Source organism: Haliotis asinina, chromosome 8 (genome assembly GCF_037392515.1).
Source record: "Haliotis asinina isolate JCU_RB_2024 chromosome 8, JCU_Hal_asi_v2, whole genome shotgun sequence".
In the NCBI taxonomy this organism is placed as follows: Eukaryota; Metazoa; Mollusca; class Gastropoda; order Lepetellida; family Haliotidae; genus Haliotis; species Haliotis asinina.
In genome coordinates, this window is record NC_090287.1 from 28,959,243 (window position 1) to 28,979,120 (window position 19,878).

A 19,878-nucleotide genomic window follows, 5' to 3' on the forward strand; every position below is an offset into this window, starting at 1 on the left:
GTCCCAAAATACAAGTTGCAAACTTTTGTCGGCAAATCTTTCAATGCACACGCATCTTCCCTCTGGAACTCACTAACTCTTCATGTCAAGTCATCTCCTTCCATCTCCATCTTTAAATCAAGAAAATTTTCTTGTTCAACCACAACTAAATCTTATAAGACTTCTTCCTGCATATAGTGTACATATTTACTGTTGCGCAAAGAGCATGCCCTTCAGGTGTGGAGTTACTACTCCAATACTCCAATATATATATATATATATATGCGTAGTCAGAGCTAACTCGGACTTGCACAGGCAAATCCCTCCCTACACCAAGGCCACAATGTTGTACGCTGTAAGATTCCTTCATAAAGGTTCTTGACGTGTAAATCAATTACTTAAACTGACAAATATTGGTTTAGGTTCTTTTAGATCCACCTAAAAGCATAATACCCCGATTTCGTCAAAGGCTTTAAAAAATTAGTCTCCATACACCCACATGTCCCACATGTCATGGAGCATTTAATCGCTGGGTCGACATAAGGTTGTATATGCATAAATTCGTGTACTGTCACTCACGCCGGTTGTTCCACATAGCCCATAAATCAGCATAAATAATTTACCATAAACAATAGCTCCACAATGTAGGCCAGTCTGTCAGAGACCGAGGAAGACAACTGTGCACTAGTCGGAAGGTACGTTACAATCAGTTTAAAATATTCTTGACGTATCCAGCTTCATTGCAATTGGGGACGGGACATTTAGCAGACCTAATAGCTGTTCAATGTATATTTTGTTAGCTATTTTTGTTTTGGTAATGCATTAAAAATAACAGATTGAGAGCAATGTGTGGTTGGTTTTACACATGGCAGTCATACAAGGATGACAGTCATACAGAGTTGACAAGGATTTTAACTGTTTTAATTTACATAGTCGCGATGTAGCGACAAGTTAAACGTGTCAACATAAACCAAAGTGCAACAAAGCGACAACGTCACAATGTTCCTTCTAGGCTTTCACACATTAAAATCAAAGTCAATTTTATCGATGATAAGCTTCTTAAATGCCAATTAATTAAAGATAGTTAATAATTGCGAATATTGCCCTTCGAGGTCAGGGAACAGAAACAAACATCGAGGGTACATCAGCCCATATGCATGTTCCCCTCCTGATAATTATCGGGGTATATCATTAATGAGTATATTAGGGAAAATGTTTATTTTGATACTGAATAATAGACTATCAACCTGGGCGAATATGCGTGATAAAATTCCTGAGGCCCAGGCAGGATTTAGAAAGGGATATTCAACGGCGGACCATATATTCACTCTATATGCACTGATCCAGAAAGCATTATCAAAAAGAAAACATCAGTTGTGCATAGCATTTCTAGATTTTGAAAAAGCATTTGATTCGGTCATTCGCTTTAAATTATGGCACTGTTTACGCAAAACAGGTTAACAAGGGAAAATGATAAGCATTCTGAAATCAGTGTATTCTAACGGTCGTTCTTGTGTGCGTTGCAAAGACGGGGTCTTCATTAGGGGATTTGTTTGATTGTCCACTTGGTTTAAAACAAGGTTGTTGTTTAAGTCCACTCCTATTTTCCTTATTCATTTGTGAATTATATCATGATATCAATTTAGGTGGAAAACACGGAATTCAAATGTACCCAGATCTTTTAGAGGAAGTCCTAATGCTCATCTTTGCTGATGACGTTACTTTAGTTTCGGATACTGTGGTCGGTTTACAAAATCAATTAAGAAACTTAGACAGCTACACGAAAGAATGGAAGTTAACAGTTAATTTAAGCAAAACAGAAATGGCATTTACTAATATTTAGGAGGGGTGGTCCTGTGGCCACAAACGAACGCTGGTTTTATGATGGTCAATTGATTAATGTATCCAATCAGTATTCCCACTTAGGATTGTTGTTTCCAAATAGAAGGAATTTGACTAAATGTACACAGAACTTAGCTTTACGTGGAAAAAGGCTTTAATACAAGTTTCAACGGTTTTATACAAAGTTGGAACTATGCCACCCAGTGTGTTTTTAAGATATTTAATACCCAGATTCAACCTAGTCTAATGTATGGAGCTGAAATATGGGTTTTTCAGCGGTCCGATTGTATAGAGGGAGTCCATCATTTAGCCTGTAAAAAGTACCTCAATGTAAGCCCAAAAACACCTAACTGCATGGTATACGGTGAATACAGCAGATTCCCCTTATACATTAATTCTGAAATAAGATGTTTAAAATATTGGTTCAAGATTCTGAATATGCACGAACAACGTCTGACAAAATTAACTTACAATATGCTCTTAAACCTGGATTTTGTGGTAAAACATGGAATTCATAACGGATATCAGATATTTATTATTTTCTCAAGGTTTCGGTTTCATGTGGTTATGCCAGTCAGTTGGCGATGTGAATTGGTTTATAAATGAATTTCGCGTTAGATCAATAGACATGTTTAATCAAGAATGGAAATCCACCTTAGATTCAAGCTCACGTTATGAATATTACAAGATGTTTAAAACGTTACTTCAACCGGAAAAATATTTATCAATAATTACAACATATAGCTAACGAGCAATGTTTGTAAAATATCGTTTAGTTCTGTTATCGTTAATGATTAATGAGGGGAGAAAACCACTGTCGATAAAGAAAGTCGATATTGTCCTTTATGTAACACGGGATTAGAAAATGAAATTAAAACTTTCTTCCAAACGTCATGTCTCATATTTCTCTGGTTTAATCTGGTTTTCATAAGAGTCTGCCATGATGATCTCATGTAAGGGTTGTAACTAAATGATTTGTAACAGAAGCCAGAAACAATGTTGGTTTTATAGAACAAATTCTCTGATCCCCTGAGCACTTGTCATTTGCTGGGGCATTAAGAAAAAGTCAAGCGAGTGAAGTCACTTGAGGGATGTCACTTGGGGGAAGTTACTTTGGGGAAGTTATGTATTTGCACTTGTAATGTTTTTGATAACCACAAAGATAAGATTCGCAACATGTAAAATCTATCATAACCTTTGAAATCAACAGATGTGTCATTGCACAATGAAAACAGTGTCATTTTGTGTAAATTTTTGTCATTACATTTAATAAGTGTATTTGCAGTTATTACACGTAATGCCTAGTGCTCAAAGGCACTTCAACGAAGTAACTGATTCATTTAGTCATTACGTAATGCTATAATTACTGATTACATATATTGACTGTAACATATACACGTACAACCTATTTCCTTGTCATTATATAGGTTACCCGTGAATGTCCGGGGTAGAATAGGCCTTCAGCAACCCATGCTTGCCATAAATGGCGACTATACGTGTCGCAAGAGGCGACTAATGGCATCGGGTGGTCAGGCTCGCTGTTTTGGTTGACACATGATATCGGTTCCCAATTTCGCAGATCGATGCTAATGCTATCGATCACTGGATTGTCTGGTCCAGACTCGATTATTTACAGACTGCCGCTATATAGCTACACTACTGCTGTGTGCGGCGTAAAACCGAACTCACTCACTCACTATAATGGTGTCATGTCATTGTGATATGTATAATGAATGAACAATCTGTCGAAATGTTCATTATAACATCAACAGTGAGGATGTTCTGCCTATGATATAGGCGATGTCGCTGCAGTTCATTGCACCTGATCGGGACCACATGGTCAGAAGGGAGCTGAGAAAGCCTCTATTGTTTTTTGGCCTCGTTACCAGCGTGGTGAGCCTCTGTGTGGGGATTCTTCTAGGGAGGTACGCCCTCTGCTCCGAGGAGAACCCTCAGACAAATGTTGGAAAGAATGGAACCTTCCTTCCTGGCATACCCGATGCCATTATTACAGATGGCGATCCTGGGATAACGGAACGACTTATGAAAGAAATCAATAATAAAAACATCGAAGAGTTTCTCGAGTAAGTACATCATTTTTTGTATATTAAGTTTGGTGTAACATACCTAGGGACATGTGGATGATAGCTAAAATATGACTGATGCAGCATTTCTGAATGAAGATTTAAACATTCTTAATGTTAAGTTTGTTTGTATGTTTGTTGTGAACACCGCACTCATCCATCTAAATGGCTGTGGTCTGTGAATTATCGAGTCTGGTCCAGACAGACCAGTGATCCACAGCATGGGCATCAATCAAAGCAATTAGGATACATTTTCATATGTCAGCGAAGTCGCTAGTCCCCTCTTACGACAAGCGCGCTTTTGCTGACTACCAATTCTCTGGACACTACCATTTATTTCAACTGCTCTTTAATACTGTGACACTGTGAGTTTGTGACACTGTACTTAACCAGGGAAATAGTTTTTAACGGGATTAAGGGAAATTATTATTTAGGAACGTACTAACTAATTATCTAACTAACAATGAAATAATACTTTGACAAGTTCAGAATCAACGATGTCAGTCTAAGTAAACTCATCCTCGGTACTTTTCGTTACACTCCACTACTGAGTCTAACAAAACCTTATGGGAGGTCGCGTCAGGTAACCTTTGAGATTGACCAATCAGAAACAAGCTTACCAAATCGCGAAAGTGCACATTCGCACATACATTTTGAACTGTTTTTTGAACTGTTTCGCACCCGAACGATTCCGAATGCTATTTAGCGTACGATCGCTTCCGGGTGATGCACATGGCGGATGTACAACCATGACAACGGTGAGTAAGCAGTCGCTGAAAATGGTGTTTTGGGCAATATTCAAGGATGTTATCTTGCAGAAATATTAGCTAATGGTAACCATGTCAACAGAAACCCCAAAGCATATATACTGCAGATCAAATAACTGTGTTACATGCAGATGTTTGTTTGTAGAGAGATCTGTGTCAGTGACCTGAATATTTTGAAAGTCCCTCAGATCCCTAGCCGTTGTCTGATTTGTTAAATCTATTTAACCGTCTCGCGTTTGATTGGATGGTCATTGGTCGCTGAAAGGTTACTTGACGCGACCTTCTATTAGGTTTTGTTAGACTCAGTGGCGGAGTGTAACGAAATACACTGAGACTGAGTTTACTTAGACTGCAACGATGTTATCATCATTCATATTTAGTGATCCATTCATCTAGTTCTAACTCTCACGTACAAAACATTTTCAGGTTAACAATCGTCATTACACATCAAATAAAACAATGATAACACTATGGATCATGTTTTCTACAGACACATAACTTTAAAACCTCACGTGGCGGGGTCAGAAAACAGTCTTGACCTTGCGAAATGGATGAAGTCTAAATGGCAGGAGTGGGGTTTTGACGACGTGACCCTAACGCCCTATGACGTTCTTCTGTCCTTTCCCGACGCAAACGCTCCTAATGTGGTTCGTGTCCTCGACGCCACCGGAAGTGTTGTTTACGAGTCTCCTCTTAAGGAAGCCAACTTGACAGGAGAAGATCACCCTGATGCGCTTCCGCCATACAACGCCTACTCTCCAGCAGGACTTATCCAGGTGACACCAACATATTTATTTTGGCATACCATAGACAGGTAGTTATTATACGAACATAGTGAGTAACTGAGTTTGTTTTTTAACGCCGCTTTTAGCAGTATTCCAGCAATATCACATCGGGTGCTGGAGGTGTGTTGGGGGTGGGGGCTAGAAACATTGTACCCATGTGGGGAATCGAACCCGGGTCTTCAGCAGGAACGCCTTAATCACTAGGTTACACCACCGTACTGTACAATCATAGCCCTCCCTTACTTTATACAAATACCGTTGAAGTTGGAGGGAAATTCCAAGGGCGTAGCTAAGATTGTTTAAAAAAAGCTTGAACTTAAACATGATTTTTGCTAAAGAGGTTAGACAACCCCTTAGAACTATAAGAAGCTTTACAACCTATAGGGCTAACAGGAAAATATACTTGCTAGACGCCTGCCTTCCTCCCTTGTGGATTATATAAATACTTTAATGATAGTTTGTTAAACAAGTTTTTAATTTTTAGGACATAAACTCTTCAAAAACTTCACGAAATTGGCCTGATGTTTTAAACATGTAGTGACGTGAAGCCAACATCAGTTGAGTTAGTGTTATATCTGTTTGCCCAAGCTTATGACAATACGAGTCAGGTCAGAACAGTACATTAAATTTACAACGTTGCTGACATGGTGTGGTGTTGACAATTACAATGTGCATTGTTGTGTGACCTACTTTCTCGTGATTTGCTGCAAGTGCCTTTTATCTATGGAATTCATAATGTCTGTCCATTCAGTGTATGAACTCCACGATCAGAATTTTAGTTATGTAAATGTAAATTACAATTGTCTTTTTTTTTCATTTCGTTTAAACGTATAGTGAATGAGTATGGATTTAGGGAGCTTTAGCACGATGGGGGACTCCAGATATGGGCTTCACACATTGTACCCATGTGTTGAATCCAACGCGGGTCTTCAACGTGACGAACGGGCGCATTAGCGATTAGACTGTCCCATCGCCCCTTAAATGTACAGCAAAATAACAATACTTTACTTGTGAATTTGTTCACTTTCTTCTGAACAGTCTATAAATGAAAGAGTAATACTTTTCAATAGTCAGAAGAAACCCGAAGTGTTCTTTGGTGTATGTTTCATATTTTCACAACGTGCTGATTTGCCAACGCTATGAAGCTATAAAGAGTAACTGTTTCCATGCAGGTATACAAAATAGCCATGTGTTAGAATCATGTCGACTAGTGACACAAATGTATGGTTAAGCTTTGCAATTTTACATAAAGTAAATACTTCAAATTATGACTAGATTTTCAGCATATGGGGTGAAATATTGCTGATACTTCGGTATAATATCTGTATTGTACGTTCACAAGAATTTCTTGAAGTTATCAAATGACGACACTGTTAAGGTACCAGTAATGTAAGACCAGCATCAACACACTTGTATCAGTATAATGTAATGTGGGACTGGCCTTGTCTGTCCGCCCGTCTGTCTCATATTTTCTTACTTCCTCTGTGTAGGGTGACATGGTGTACGTAAACTATGGACGGGTCGAGGATTACAACTGGTTAAAGAATAACACAAGTATTGATGTCACGGACAAGATCGTCATTGCCAAGTATGGCAGGATATTCAGAGGAAGCTTGGCAAGTAAACATTTCAGTGCTCTAAATCACTGAGTAGATAGTAATTATTACACCTTGTCATCACATGTTGTGATGACTATACAAATATTAACGGGTTGTTGGATACGCCTCCAGTTGTGTTGCTGACTGATGAATACCTTGATGTCTACAGATTATTTGAACAGTTTTTCGGTTTTATAGCTGTCTGTCACATTCACTGATAAAGCCATGAATTTATATTGAACCACTTGTAGTCTCAGTAATATATTCCTAAAAACCCATTATTTTACTAGAAAAAGAGACATGTCACTCACTCACTCACTCACTCTAGGTTCAGATTGCTGCCGACCACGGGGCGAGTGGTGTCATCATCTACTCAGACCCAAAAGACTATACACTGAGTGGGGCGGCGGTATACCCCGACAGCTCTTACCTGCCCCCAACCGGCGCACAGAGAGGGACAGTCTATGAAGACATTGGGGACCCTCTAACTCCAGGATACCCAGCTACAAGTAAGAGTCAAATATCCACATGGCTACAAAACCCATTCCTACTATAGCTACTTACTCAGCTTCACCTGACAATGTTGCATTAACAACAATTACTGTAATTGTATTTACAGTAACTGTATTAACGTGTTTTTGAGGAAGGTGATTGTGAGAATTTGGAAGTTGTTAAAAGCTACTGGTACATTAACATCACCAAGGTCTAAAATAAAACATGCATTACTGTTATTAACAGCTACTCATACAATAACATTACCAACGTCTATAATAAAACATGCATTACTGTTGTTAACAGTTACTGGTACATTAATATCACCAACGTCTAAAATAAAACATGCATTACTGTTGTTAACAGCTACTGGTACATTAATATCACCAACGTCTAAAATAAAACATGCATTACTGGTGTTAACAGTTACTGATACATTAACATTACCAATTTCTACAATAAAACATGCATTACTGTTGTTAACAGCTACTGGTACATTAACATTACCAACTTTTAAAATAAAACATGCATTACTGTTGTTAACAGCTACTGGTACATTAATATCACCAACTTCTACAATAAAACATGCATTACTGGTGTTAACAGTTACTGATACATTAACATTACCAATTTCTACAATAAAACATGCATTACTGTTATTAACGAGTACCGGTATGTTAAGATAATCAACCTTTACAATAAGAGATGCATTAATGTTATTAACAACTACTGGTATAACAACAGTACCAACTTTTATAACAAAGCATGCATTATTGTTATTAACAACTACTGGTATATTAATGTTACCAACTTCTACAATAAAACATGCATCACTGTCATTAAGAATTTCTGCAATAAAACGTGTTACAGCTGTCAACATTACTGTTATTGTAACATTACCGTCTTCTACAATAGAATATCTGTTGTTGTTATTAACAGCTACTGTTATATGATGACCACATGTGTGTTTTAGAATCGGCCTACAGATATTCTGAAGACTCTCCTAAAGTAAAACTTCCCCAAATTCCAGTACATCCTATAGGATATGGCATTGCTGAGAAAATCCTCGCGTACGTATACACATTCTGTAACCAAGTCCCTCACGTCAGTGTTTCATATTTAGTCTTGCAAAACTACAGTCGTCCAATTAAATTTAAGATTCCCTGTTTTTATCTGCTTAGTATCGGTCTGTAATCTTGCAGACACATTGATTTAATCCTCAATTCCCACACTGAAGAGGAACTCCTTACCGAGTCCATGGCTTCCCCAAGAGTATTGTTCGCTTTTCACTCAGGATAACAAGCTTTTCTATAACTGGCATTATGAGTATTGTGTATGAGTATTTGTCCGAGTAATAAAAAATGAAACAGTAATGTATGGCCTCTTTCTGGTCATTTTGAAATTTCGGCATGGCCATTTTGATTTTGAATGTTGTATGGCCTTTCTGACGTGTGATCATTGTCAGTTGGGGGGATTACGCAGACACCAATCAGTTTTGGTGACCGTGACCTTATTTTAAAGGTCCCCACAACACTTTGGCCGTTTTTCAGATTCTTGTACCCAATAGGTGACAGCCTACATTGGGGCTTACGTAGACACCAGTCAGTTTTGGTGACCTTCACTTTATTTTCAAGTCAATGTTAGCAATATTTCATTGTTCTTTTGCGGCGGGGGACATTGTCATATTTGTGGCAAACACTTGTTTGAGTAGGACCCATGAGAAATCAGTCAAAACTCAGATAAAGTATCCAGACCATTCACAGTATAATGAATTATAAAAGAATTCACTTTCTGGGAGGAATTACGAGCTTTATCTTGTACTAAACATTCAACAAGTTGCATTGATAATTATTACATCTTTAAATATTATCGCGTAGAGAAAACAGTACATTCAGACGGCCTATGATGTTTAGTTAGCCTGAAAACTGTCCCACCAGGGCAGCAGTACAGCAGTGTATCGCTGTTCATCAGGGTGATGGGTGGCCCCGAGGTGCCCCCTGAGTGGCGAGGAGGGATCAACATCACATACAGACTGGGGCCGGAGCTGAAGTCACCGGGATGGTATGTTGTACGACTTATTTACTTACTTGTTGCAGTCAAATTGTGTGAAGATTCTTTTCTTTTCTCCAACACCGAGTGCCATGGCTGATTGTCATTCATGGTCCATACATATGACCTTCTCAGATATGTTGTCCTTAAGAGGCGAAGACCAGGTATTTCTTTGCACGGTTTAACGCTTTACATTTACCCTCAGCGTGTGTGTCGAGAGGTGTGGTCACTTGAACCTTTCTGACTCTGGCAAAACATGGGAATTGTTATTTCCGTGTCCGCGTACAATTCATCATCCAATTCAATGTTTCAGGAAAGTTCAAATCCATATCTCCACGTCGAATGTGATGAAACCTGTTCACAACGTGGTCGGTACTATCAAAGGGGCTATTGAACCAGGTAATTTCAGGTATCGATCCAGATCGATGCTCATGACGTTTGTTCACTGGATTGTCTGCCCCAGGCTCGATTATGATTACATACCCCCGCCATGTAGCTTATTGAAGAGTGTATCGTTAAACAATAAACAAGCAAACAATATTATTCAGTGGAAACGTATGTTGAACTTCTGGGTTGAACATTTGGGCAGGGTATTTTCATCAGGATTCATCTCTAACATGATGATTCTGTACACAGGCTTAGACAATTTTTGAATACCAAATTCAGCGTTTAGCATTATTTCATGATTGTCGAAAATGTATGCTTCATTCAGATCGCTACGTTCTAATTGGCAATCACCGCGACGCCTGGGTGTACGGGGCAACAGATCCCGGAAGTGGCACGGCCGTCATGATGGAGGCTGCTCGAGTTATGGGAAATGTGGTGAAGTCTGGTCAGTCTTCTTGTGTACTCATTTGTCCTTGATATATATATATGTATGTATGTATGTATGTATGTATGTATGTATGTATGTATGTATGTATGTATGTATGTATGTATGTATGTATGTATGTATGTATGTATGTATGTATGTATGTATGTATGTATGTATGTATGTATGTATGTATGTATGTATGTTAAGTTAAAACTCAATGTGCTAATTCTAAAACTGTTATGCTTTAAGTTATTTCCTTCTTCTGAGAGCAAGACCAGTTGTATCCAATCATCAAGCTATCAATGACACAGGTATATGGCGGCCCAGGAGGTCTATCATGTTCTGCAGCTGGGCGGCGGAAGAGTATGCCCTCACCGGTTCCAATGAATGGGCAGAGGTGAGTTATTATTAAACTATTCGCAAGTTGACCAATGATTCATTATGACATTGACGTGTCTTATATAGTCATATATGGACCTATGGTCCGTTTGGCTCAAAAATAGACCGAAGAATTGCAATCTAACTCGAAATCCAATAAAACAAAAATACACAGTGAAACCCTGATCAATATCGAAACATCATACCAAGTCTGTGATGTTTTTGGCTGCATTTTAGTCTTAAAGATATAAAAGTGGTTGAACAAACTACATTAAAATAATGACACAGTTCACTGTTTGTTACGAGTGTTTGTGCAGAGAAAGGGACAGCCAAGTGATCATGAAGCACGTGCACAAGTGACGACAAAGTTATTTATTCATTAACCTGTTCTGTGCCGTGTAAATCCTTTCTTGCACACCTACCTATTCTACAAAAACATCACAGAGGTTTATAATATTTTTTAAAAAATCTTTAATCCTCACAAAACATGAGGACCTGTGGTTACTATTAATTCGGAGCACTGCATGTTTTGGATTGTATCTCTTATATTTTTAACAAACACGCAAACCTTTTTCGAGAAACATTTTTCCTTTTAGGAATATCGCAAGGCTTTGAGGGAAAGGGCAGTGGCATATATCAACCTAGATACAGTTGTAACAGGTAGCTACTGCATTCATTTATCTGAAGTATTACTCAATAAGTATGCTTGTCACAGAAGGTGAATATTGAATTAACACCGAACTAAACCTAATAAACCTTCGTTTTAAGGCAGATATCATATCACCCTCATGTCCCTAAATAAACAGTGTTTGTACCGATAGACGAACGGTATTTAGAATGAGTGAGTTTAATATTACGCCTTTGTATGTTTGTCCATCTCTAAACTTTCTTTTGCACGGTCTCTGTACATGTTACATATTTCAGGAAACTATTCTTTGAGTGTGAGTTCGACTCCGCTGATGTATCATGCTGTATATGAAGCTGCTAAGAAGGTATGACAACGTCTACAGGGTGGACGAACAAAAGACCAACAAGACAGAAGCCCCACAAGACAGAAGCCCCACAAGACAACACTCCCACAGACAGAAGCCCCACAGACAAAAGCCCCACAGACAGAAGCTCCACAAGACAGAACTCCCACAGACAGAACTCCCATAGACAGAGGCCCCACAAGACAGAAGCCCCACAAGACAAAACTCCTACAGACAGAAGACCCACAGACAAAAGTCCCACAAGACAAAACTCCCATAGACAAAAGCCCCCAGACAAAAGCCCCACAGACAGAAGCTCCACAAGACAGAACTCCCACAGACATAAGACCCATAGACAAAAGCCCCTTCGGACAAAAGCCCCAGACATATCAGACAAAAGGCCCAGATAATATGTGAAAGAAATTACTAAGATTTAACAAGGTTTATTTACATCAAAGATCAACATGGATTTTGAAAACAAAAGCAGCAGCCCTACTAAAACTTGTCACATGAAACCTGACATTGATTTCTTACATCTTAACTTAATCCTTGAGAAATTCGGGAACAGTTTTTACATTCTCTATTGCAATCATTGAATAGTTGTCTTGCATCGTTTGTTTATTGGTCAATTCCGAACCCAGCTATATGACGGCAGTGTGTAAATATTAGAGTCGATACCAAACAATCCGGTGATGGACACCGCCAGCGTCGATCTATGCAGCTGGGATACGGTGACATGTGTCAACCAAGTCGGTGAGTCTGATCATCCCATCCCAGCTGCTTCTTACGACAAACTTGAGATGCTGAAGAACAATTCTAAACCGGATCTTCAAGGAACTCTTTAAAGGTGTAGATGCTTCAGATTTACACCCTTTTTCGCCACAATTCTAAAGATGTATTTGGCCCTTGCCGCATTATTTAACTGAGATGTTTCTGTTTGGTGCCAGGTGCCCAATCCGAATCACACAGACACTGAACACCCCACGCTGTATGACAACTGGCTCATGAAGAAGGAATGGAGGGATGGGGATGGGAACCATCTGAACATACCCAGGTGTAACCTTGTTTCTTCATAATGCATTGCAAAGCCGATGTAAAGAAGTGACGAGCGACAGATTGTTTCCTAGTGACATATTTGTGGGGTTCATTTGCAGTACATAGTATACTAAACTTCATTTATATTGATCCCGCTTGTAAACGACGTATATACGAACTAATATTTGTATCCATGTCACTAGATGCACATTTAATCGAATGGCCTATAACGAACAATATTAGTGGTATATTCGACTATTCAAGTGATGCTCCTTCTTGTTGTTGCCATGGCAATATGAAACTATCCAAGCAAAACAAAGAAACAAAAACCCTTCTTGGTCTTCACAGGTCTGCAAAACATATAAGTAGTTTTGAGTGATGCAATAATCCAAATTTCTCACTCATATGTTTGTGTGTTAGTGTTCGCCGCACCCAGAATAGCCGAGTGAATAATGATGCCTGAATCAGACAGCATGAATATCGATATAGATCAGGCGCGTTGCAAGCCATTTTTTGTGTATGCTCTATAAGTTACAAAGCTTTATATTAGATAGTATTGAAGGCTTGCCCATCCTTTTTACCGATAATCGTGTGTAAGTCCTGACCTTTTAATAGACCAATGATAACCCGGATGGTCACTGGTCTCACTCATTTGAATATATTGAATGGATATTATGAAAAACAATGTAACCATTACTCATTGTATTTTAATTGTTATATGTATTTTACACGTCCTAATTTCGAGAGGTAGTGAGATGGCCTAGTGGTTAAAGCGTTCACTTGTCGTCTTGACCCGGTTCGTTCCCCTGCACAATGTGTGAATGCCATTTCTGGTGCCCCCTGCTGTGATAATGCTGGAATATTGCTAAAACCTCGTACAACCACACTCACTCACTCCTTACTTATTTTCAGAATTGGTTCCCTGGGATCTGCAAGTGATTATGCAACCTTGGTTCAGCTCACTGGGATTGCATCCGTAGACTTGGGCATAGAACCTGATTATGTATGCTTATCAAAACTATATCACAAGCATGGTGATTACACTGCTCCAGATGTTAAATGATATTTGTCCAATAATCTACAAGGAGACTATTCATTCCGGAAATGGATATGTCTTGTTTTCCATTTACTTCCACTTTTAGGCAATTTTACGAATGGCAGGTACTGCCGGTAGGCAGGGTTTCCAGATTTTGGTAGCCGGGCTAGTCTGGCTAGCTATGGCTACACGTTACTAGCCCACAACTTGATTCACTAGCCAAGGAACGTTAAATACCATCAATTATAAGCCATGATCTGGTGTGTTTTAGGGGTGTATTTTAACTTAACAAGTAGGAGAGAGTGATATATTTAAAAATGACCCCATGTGGACATTTACTGGCTCGATTGGATATTTACTTGCCAAGGGCTCGCGGGCCAGTGGTTATTTCGTAGGGGAGGACCTGCTGACACAGCGTCATGACTGAGTTTGGGTGATCCTTCCATATGACTTTCACAACTATTTGAATCTTCACATCAAGCGGAATTTGTTTCTGGGGATACTGGTGACAGTGTATTCGTTTGCACTAACGTTCTGCACAGTATGTTTTCATTCTTTCAGACGGCGAGTTCGGTTGTGTTCTTCCCGTTGTATCACACCATTTACGAAACATTCTATTCAGTGAAACGTTTCGTCGATCCTGACTTTGAGGTGAGAAACACAATTATACACAGAATTCACAGTCATTTGAACAAAAGAAATTCTCACCGTTTATTGTCTGGATATGCCATGTCATGAATAAACATGTTTTACTGCTATGCACTACTACTTGAACATGCTCATGTTTTGTGTCTCTTACTCATCGTATGCCAGTTGTCGATCGCTCCATTGTCTGGTTAAGGGTCGATTATTTACATTCGGCTGACTGAATATTGTTCGGTGCTACGTAAAACTAACTTCACTCACTCACTCACTGTTACTCCGATACTGTGCCTTCCTCAAGATTGCCACCACAAAGGCAACTGTCGGTATGCATAACGGTACAGCCGGTGATAGACGTTTAAAAATCTACCTTTGAAAACTTGGTGGAACTGTTAATGGATGTATGAGACTTTTTTAAAAGATACACGTGCTCAGGAGAGGAACACTGTGGTTTAAATTGTTAATTCGGTTGAACTATATTTCGAGAAGACGCAATTCTAATTCGTCGAAACTTTGCTTCAGACGTAATGATACCTGGATAACCATTGAATACTGGTTTGAATCCGGCTGTGAAATAGTTGTATTCACTTCATCAAGAGACATTAAATTCTCTGTCCCCTCCCCAGTATCACCGGGCTGTATCTCAGATGGCAGCAGAATTGACACGTTCTCTGGCTGACTCCCTCATCATCCCCTTCAACGTCAGCGACTACAGCTGGGCCCTCAACACATACCGGCAAACACTGGACAGAGAACATGGGGCCAAACTCAGGGACAATTTAGACAACTATAGTATGATCTTAGTGATTCACAAAATAAACTAAATCATATCCCGCGCATATCTCGCCTTAAGTTTTAGAATTAACCGGGAGCAGTCCTGCAGTAAATAGATGTTTACGAAATTGTGGACTGTTTATCCCAGTCCTAGTCGCTACGCACATCTGCCTAAACTTATGCTTCTTTAGTCATAAAAAGTGCGCAAGTCTGTATTTAAACATCTTACTAAATAAACGATTGAATCTCCAATATGAAGGAGACGTAGTGGAACATTTAGATGTTTCCTTAATTAATTCATTGTCTTATGTGTTTTACATTTCGGCGAACAGAATTTGAAACTCATTTTGACTGATAAATTTTCCCCCATTTCTTTTCCTCCACTCATCACGTGTCGGCGATGTCTGTTTGTAGATGAACTCAAGGATGTAATCTCAAATTTCACGAGGGAATCTCAACGGTTCAACGAAAGGCTATCAACACTCAACAGGTTTGAGTAAGTAGTCATGTATACGGCCTTTATCCTGTAAGAACGTTAACATTGCATAAATGCAATAAATCCTTACCGAGGACGTCGGCGGCATTTGTAGAATCAATATCTTCTAGTGCATAAGATTCGGTCTAAGTGTCTAAGTTTACCCATAATGTTTCAAGTCATAAGACAATTTTCCAAACGTTTTTGTATGGAACCAATGGAAATGGTGAAATACTGGTGAATATACTTTCAGTCCAATGGCGACCCGTGCTGTGAATGACCAGTTGCTTCTGCTGGAGAAGGCGTTTCTTGACGACGAAGGATTGCCGGACCGAACAACGAGGAAGTATGTTCAAGTGCATCTTTAATAATTCATACAATCATTCTTGATGTACCTCATTGTGCTGCAAAAGTATTTGTAAGTTCAGTACCGGTTTTACCATTATTTCAATTACCATGGTTCATCAGTTTAAATGTGGGACGAAACCCTGAAATGATTTTCAAAGATTCTGTTAAACTGAGTTACAAACCAAGAAACATAATCTGGGCGACTCTGGTATTAAATCAGTGATTTGAACTTTCTGACCATTCCTGATAGACGCAACTAAGAGAGAATTGCTTCGTCTTAGTCGACTACGTCATCACCCGCACAATTATTTCACATCTTCCAAATTACTTCGATGAAGGGGAATATGGTATATGGATTGACAATAAAGCGCAATTCATATAACGTGTTCCACTTCAGCACAAACATAGTTTAAAAAGACACGCATGTTCAGTAGCCCGTTTGGGTTCAAATGATTAAATAACTCGAAAAGGGACATGCCTGCATTCCTCATGCCAATAATATGCCATTTCAAAGCCTCGGACATTTTATGATGTGCCATGACACTGTTTGGTAATAACAAAACAAAATGGAAGAAGAGAGTGTAAAATGTGATCAGTATAATCTTGATTTCAATGATCTGCTTGGTTGAACGTTTCATGTGATCTGTGTGCTGTTGCACGTGAATTGATTCTCTTGCTTAAACCTCATGCGGCACACCGAGCTATGTCAATTTCATACATCACTAAGGCAAAGTGTCTCCTTTTTAAATTTTACGATTTACAGGTCTTAGAATTTGGTGTTGCTTATAAATTAATTTCCAGCCGTATATTTATTTTCCGAAACACATTATTCTGATATACTGACATCGAGTTTTTTCCTGCCAGGCATCTGATTGTGGCCGAGAGCAGCAAGAACGCCTATGCCGGAAGTACTTTCCCAGGCCTCGTAGATCTTCTTTTTGAAATCGATGCTGCCCCGGATGTTGATGCACGATGGGAACGTGTGAAACAACATTTCTCAGTGCTCCTCTTTACCATTCAATCGGCAGCCTCCACGCTTAGTGACGTCTCCAGATTCATGCCTGGTGTACAGTAGAACATAGCCTAGGTGCTTGACACCTAGGACACGCTGGCATATATTACGCTTAGGGACCGTTCACAATTTATCACAAGGGGGGGCGATGAGGATTTTCAGGGGGGCTCATTCATTTTGTCCACAGAAAATAGGGGGGTGGGGGTCAGCTGTTTTGTACAGATATTTTAGGGGGTCAGCTATTTTGCTTTTAATTTATTATTTTAAATGGGCGGGTGTCATGTGTTTTGTACATAGAATTCGGGGGGACGGGGGGTGCTATTTGTTTTTACCCAAGTATTTGAGAGGGGGGGGGGGGGGGGCTACCAGATTTGTACAGAAAAAAATATTTAAATCCTCATCGCCTTATGACATTCTTAATGCGACTGATTGACAAAGTTAATCATAAACTTACGTAATTCGTTATTTCAACATTGTGAATCGTTTTCTGTTGGGGTCTAAATGTCTAGAGGAAATTGGGAAAAATGCTTCTAATCTGACAGAATCAACCAACAGCCGTTGCAGGACAATGAGGAGCGCTGGTGTAATTCAATGTTGAGATGTATTTTGCTTACGAATGCATTTTGAAGTTTTCTATGACTATGTATGTTTCATGAAAGATTGTAATAGAGTTTAGCAAATAAAGAAAGCATCTATACAGATAAAGAACTATCGCCAGTTGGCATTTTTTACTGGATATTCGTCAAACGCTTTGGAGTAAAAGGTACAAATAAAACAAAAAGCTTATAAACTCATCACAAGTGCATCGCACCGCTATCATATTATCCATCTGTTGCTGCAGAGTTATACTCCGTTTGGCTCAAAAGCAGACCGATGAATTGCAGTCTACCTCGAAAACTAATAAACATAACATACTCAATGAAACGGTGATCATAATCAGAACATCATACCAACTCTGTGAAGTTTTTGCAGAATATTTTTCCTTAAGATAAAAAAATTGTTTCACAAAGTTCACTGTTTGTTACGTGGGAGGAGTGCTGAGAAAGGGACAACCAGGTGTGCGAGAAAGCATGGAGACAGCACAGCACAGGTTACTGAATAAATAAATTTCTCGTGCACGTGATTTTCGAACACCTGGCTGTGCCTTTCTCTGCACTCCTCCCTCGTAATAAACAGTGAACTGTGTCAATATGTTAATGCTAGTTTGTTAAACAACATCTTTATTATTAGGACAAAAATTCTGCAAAAACCTCACAGAGTTGGTATGATGTTTTAAATTATGATCAGGGTTTCATTGACTATGTTATGCTCATCGGTTTTCGAGTTACGCTGAAATTCATCAGTCCGCTTTTGAACCAAACGGACTATACATCGCAAATTCCTCTTAAAACACTCATAACATCTCAGCTGACAATCTGGCGTTGTTCATGGCACTGGCCTATTTCAGCCTGGTGCAAAGACTTCCCCTGTAAAGAGTTCCCCTTGTGCATCCGTGGAGATCCATAACGCACTGGTGGTGGCGGTTCGACATTTATAGTTATATAGTGGTAAATAATAGAGTTACGAGGGTCGGGAACCAGCAGTGCAGTCTTCAACGACTCGTCGACTCATCGACATCGACTTTCTACTAAAGTCAAAGCTTTATTTCCGTACAAAGGCCATTGGACCAACATACATACAGTTTCATACAATGCAATTTACACAAATGTATACATGGAAATCTGCAACTTTGTAACATGCAGCTTTGACTTAATGTAAGTCGAACCCCGTTTACTCGGACCCCGCATATCCGGGAACCCCACCTTCCGGACGATTTTTATGTGAAACGAAACTTCAGTAATTGTACTCGCTTAACCGGACCCCGCGCTTCCGGATCCGGACGGCGAACTTTCCCATAGAATTCCCATAGAATTCCACTGAAAAATGATCCTGTTATCCGGACGGAAAGATCTGTGCACACGTGTACGTGTATGTGTCTCGTCCCAACTAAGTGCATTCAGTCTTAATCTATCTAAGACATTTGATGTGAATTGATCAATTAGCCATCAAAACACTAGGGACGCGCGTGACTCAGGTTGTTCATTAGGATTTGGCGGGTATGAGGGTATGTGCAAGGCAATATAATACAATATAATGTATAGGACAATTACGTGTTGCAAGACTTGTAACGGTTTCATTCATTTTAATTTACATGTATAACTTCTTAGTACCCAGGTGTCAAATTTCAAGACAATTTCTTGTAGAAGGACATATAACAGGTTTGTTCATTTTAATTTAAATATATATAGTTTCTGAGTACCAAGGTGTCAGATGTCAAGGACAATCACTTGTCGAAGGACTTGCAACAGTTTCGTGCATTCTGATTTACATTAACAGTTTTTAGTACCCATTTGTCAAATGTCAAGGACAATCACTTGTCGAAGGACTTGCAACAGTTTCGTGCATTCTGATTTACATTAACAGTTTTTAGTACCCATTTGTCAAATGTCAAGGATAATTACTTGTTGAAAGACTTGTATGTTCATGCATTTTGTTTTCGTAACGCCTTGAATCTTTCTGGGTAAGATGAGACCTACGTGCAGAAATATTTTATATTGCGAAAGGTAAATGAGACAGATGTTTGCTCCTTTGTGTAGTTGGTGTAAATGATGGGTGCTTCGACATGGTTTTCTAATGGCGAACGCATGATTGTGAACTGATACATTTTTCGTCATTGTTTGGCATTTTGCAGCTATGTCAGCAGGCAGCCTCGCAGCTGTCTTTGACATTTCGTACTGCAACATTACTGCTGAGTAAG

The 19,878-nt window shown here is 39.2% G+C and overlaps 1 protein-coding gene across 1 annotated transcript; it reads left to right on the forward strand.

Moving 5' to 3' along the window:
- Positions 1-626: 626 nt before the first annotated feature.
- On the forward strand, positions 627-17,780 carry LOC137294328 (putative N-acetylated-alpha-linked acidic dipeptidase). The gene is made up of 19 exons (XM_067825327.1): positions 627-674; positions 3,619-3,905; positions 5,163-5,448; positions 6,948-7,073; positions 7,384-7,564; positions 8,521-8,617; positions 9,519-9,608; positions 9,910-9,995; positions 10,309-10,428; positions 10,722-10,807; positions 11,385-11,448; positions 11,713-11,780; positions 12,707-12,813; positions 13,707-13,797; positions 14,392-14,481; positions 15,099-15,264; positions 15,661-15,742; positions 15,975-16,067; positions 16,934-17,780. Exons 2-19 carry the CDS (start codon positions 3,622-3,624, stop codon positions 17,142-17,144), a joined length of 2,328 nt encoding a protein of 775 aa, XP_067681428.1. The 5' UTR covers positions 627-674; positions 3,619-3,621; the 3' UTR covers positions 17,145-17,780.
- Positions 17,781-19,878: the final 2,098 nt, after the last annotated feature.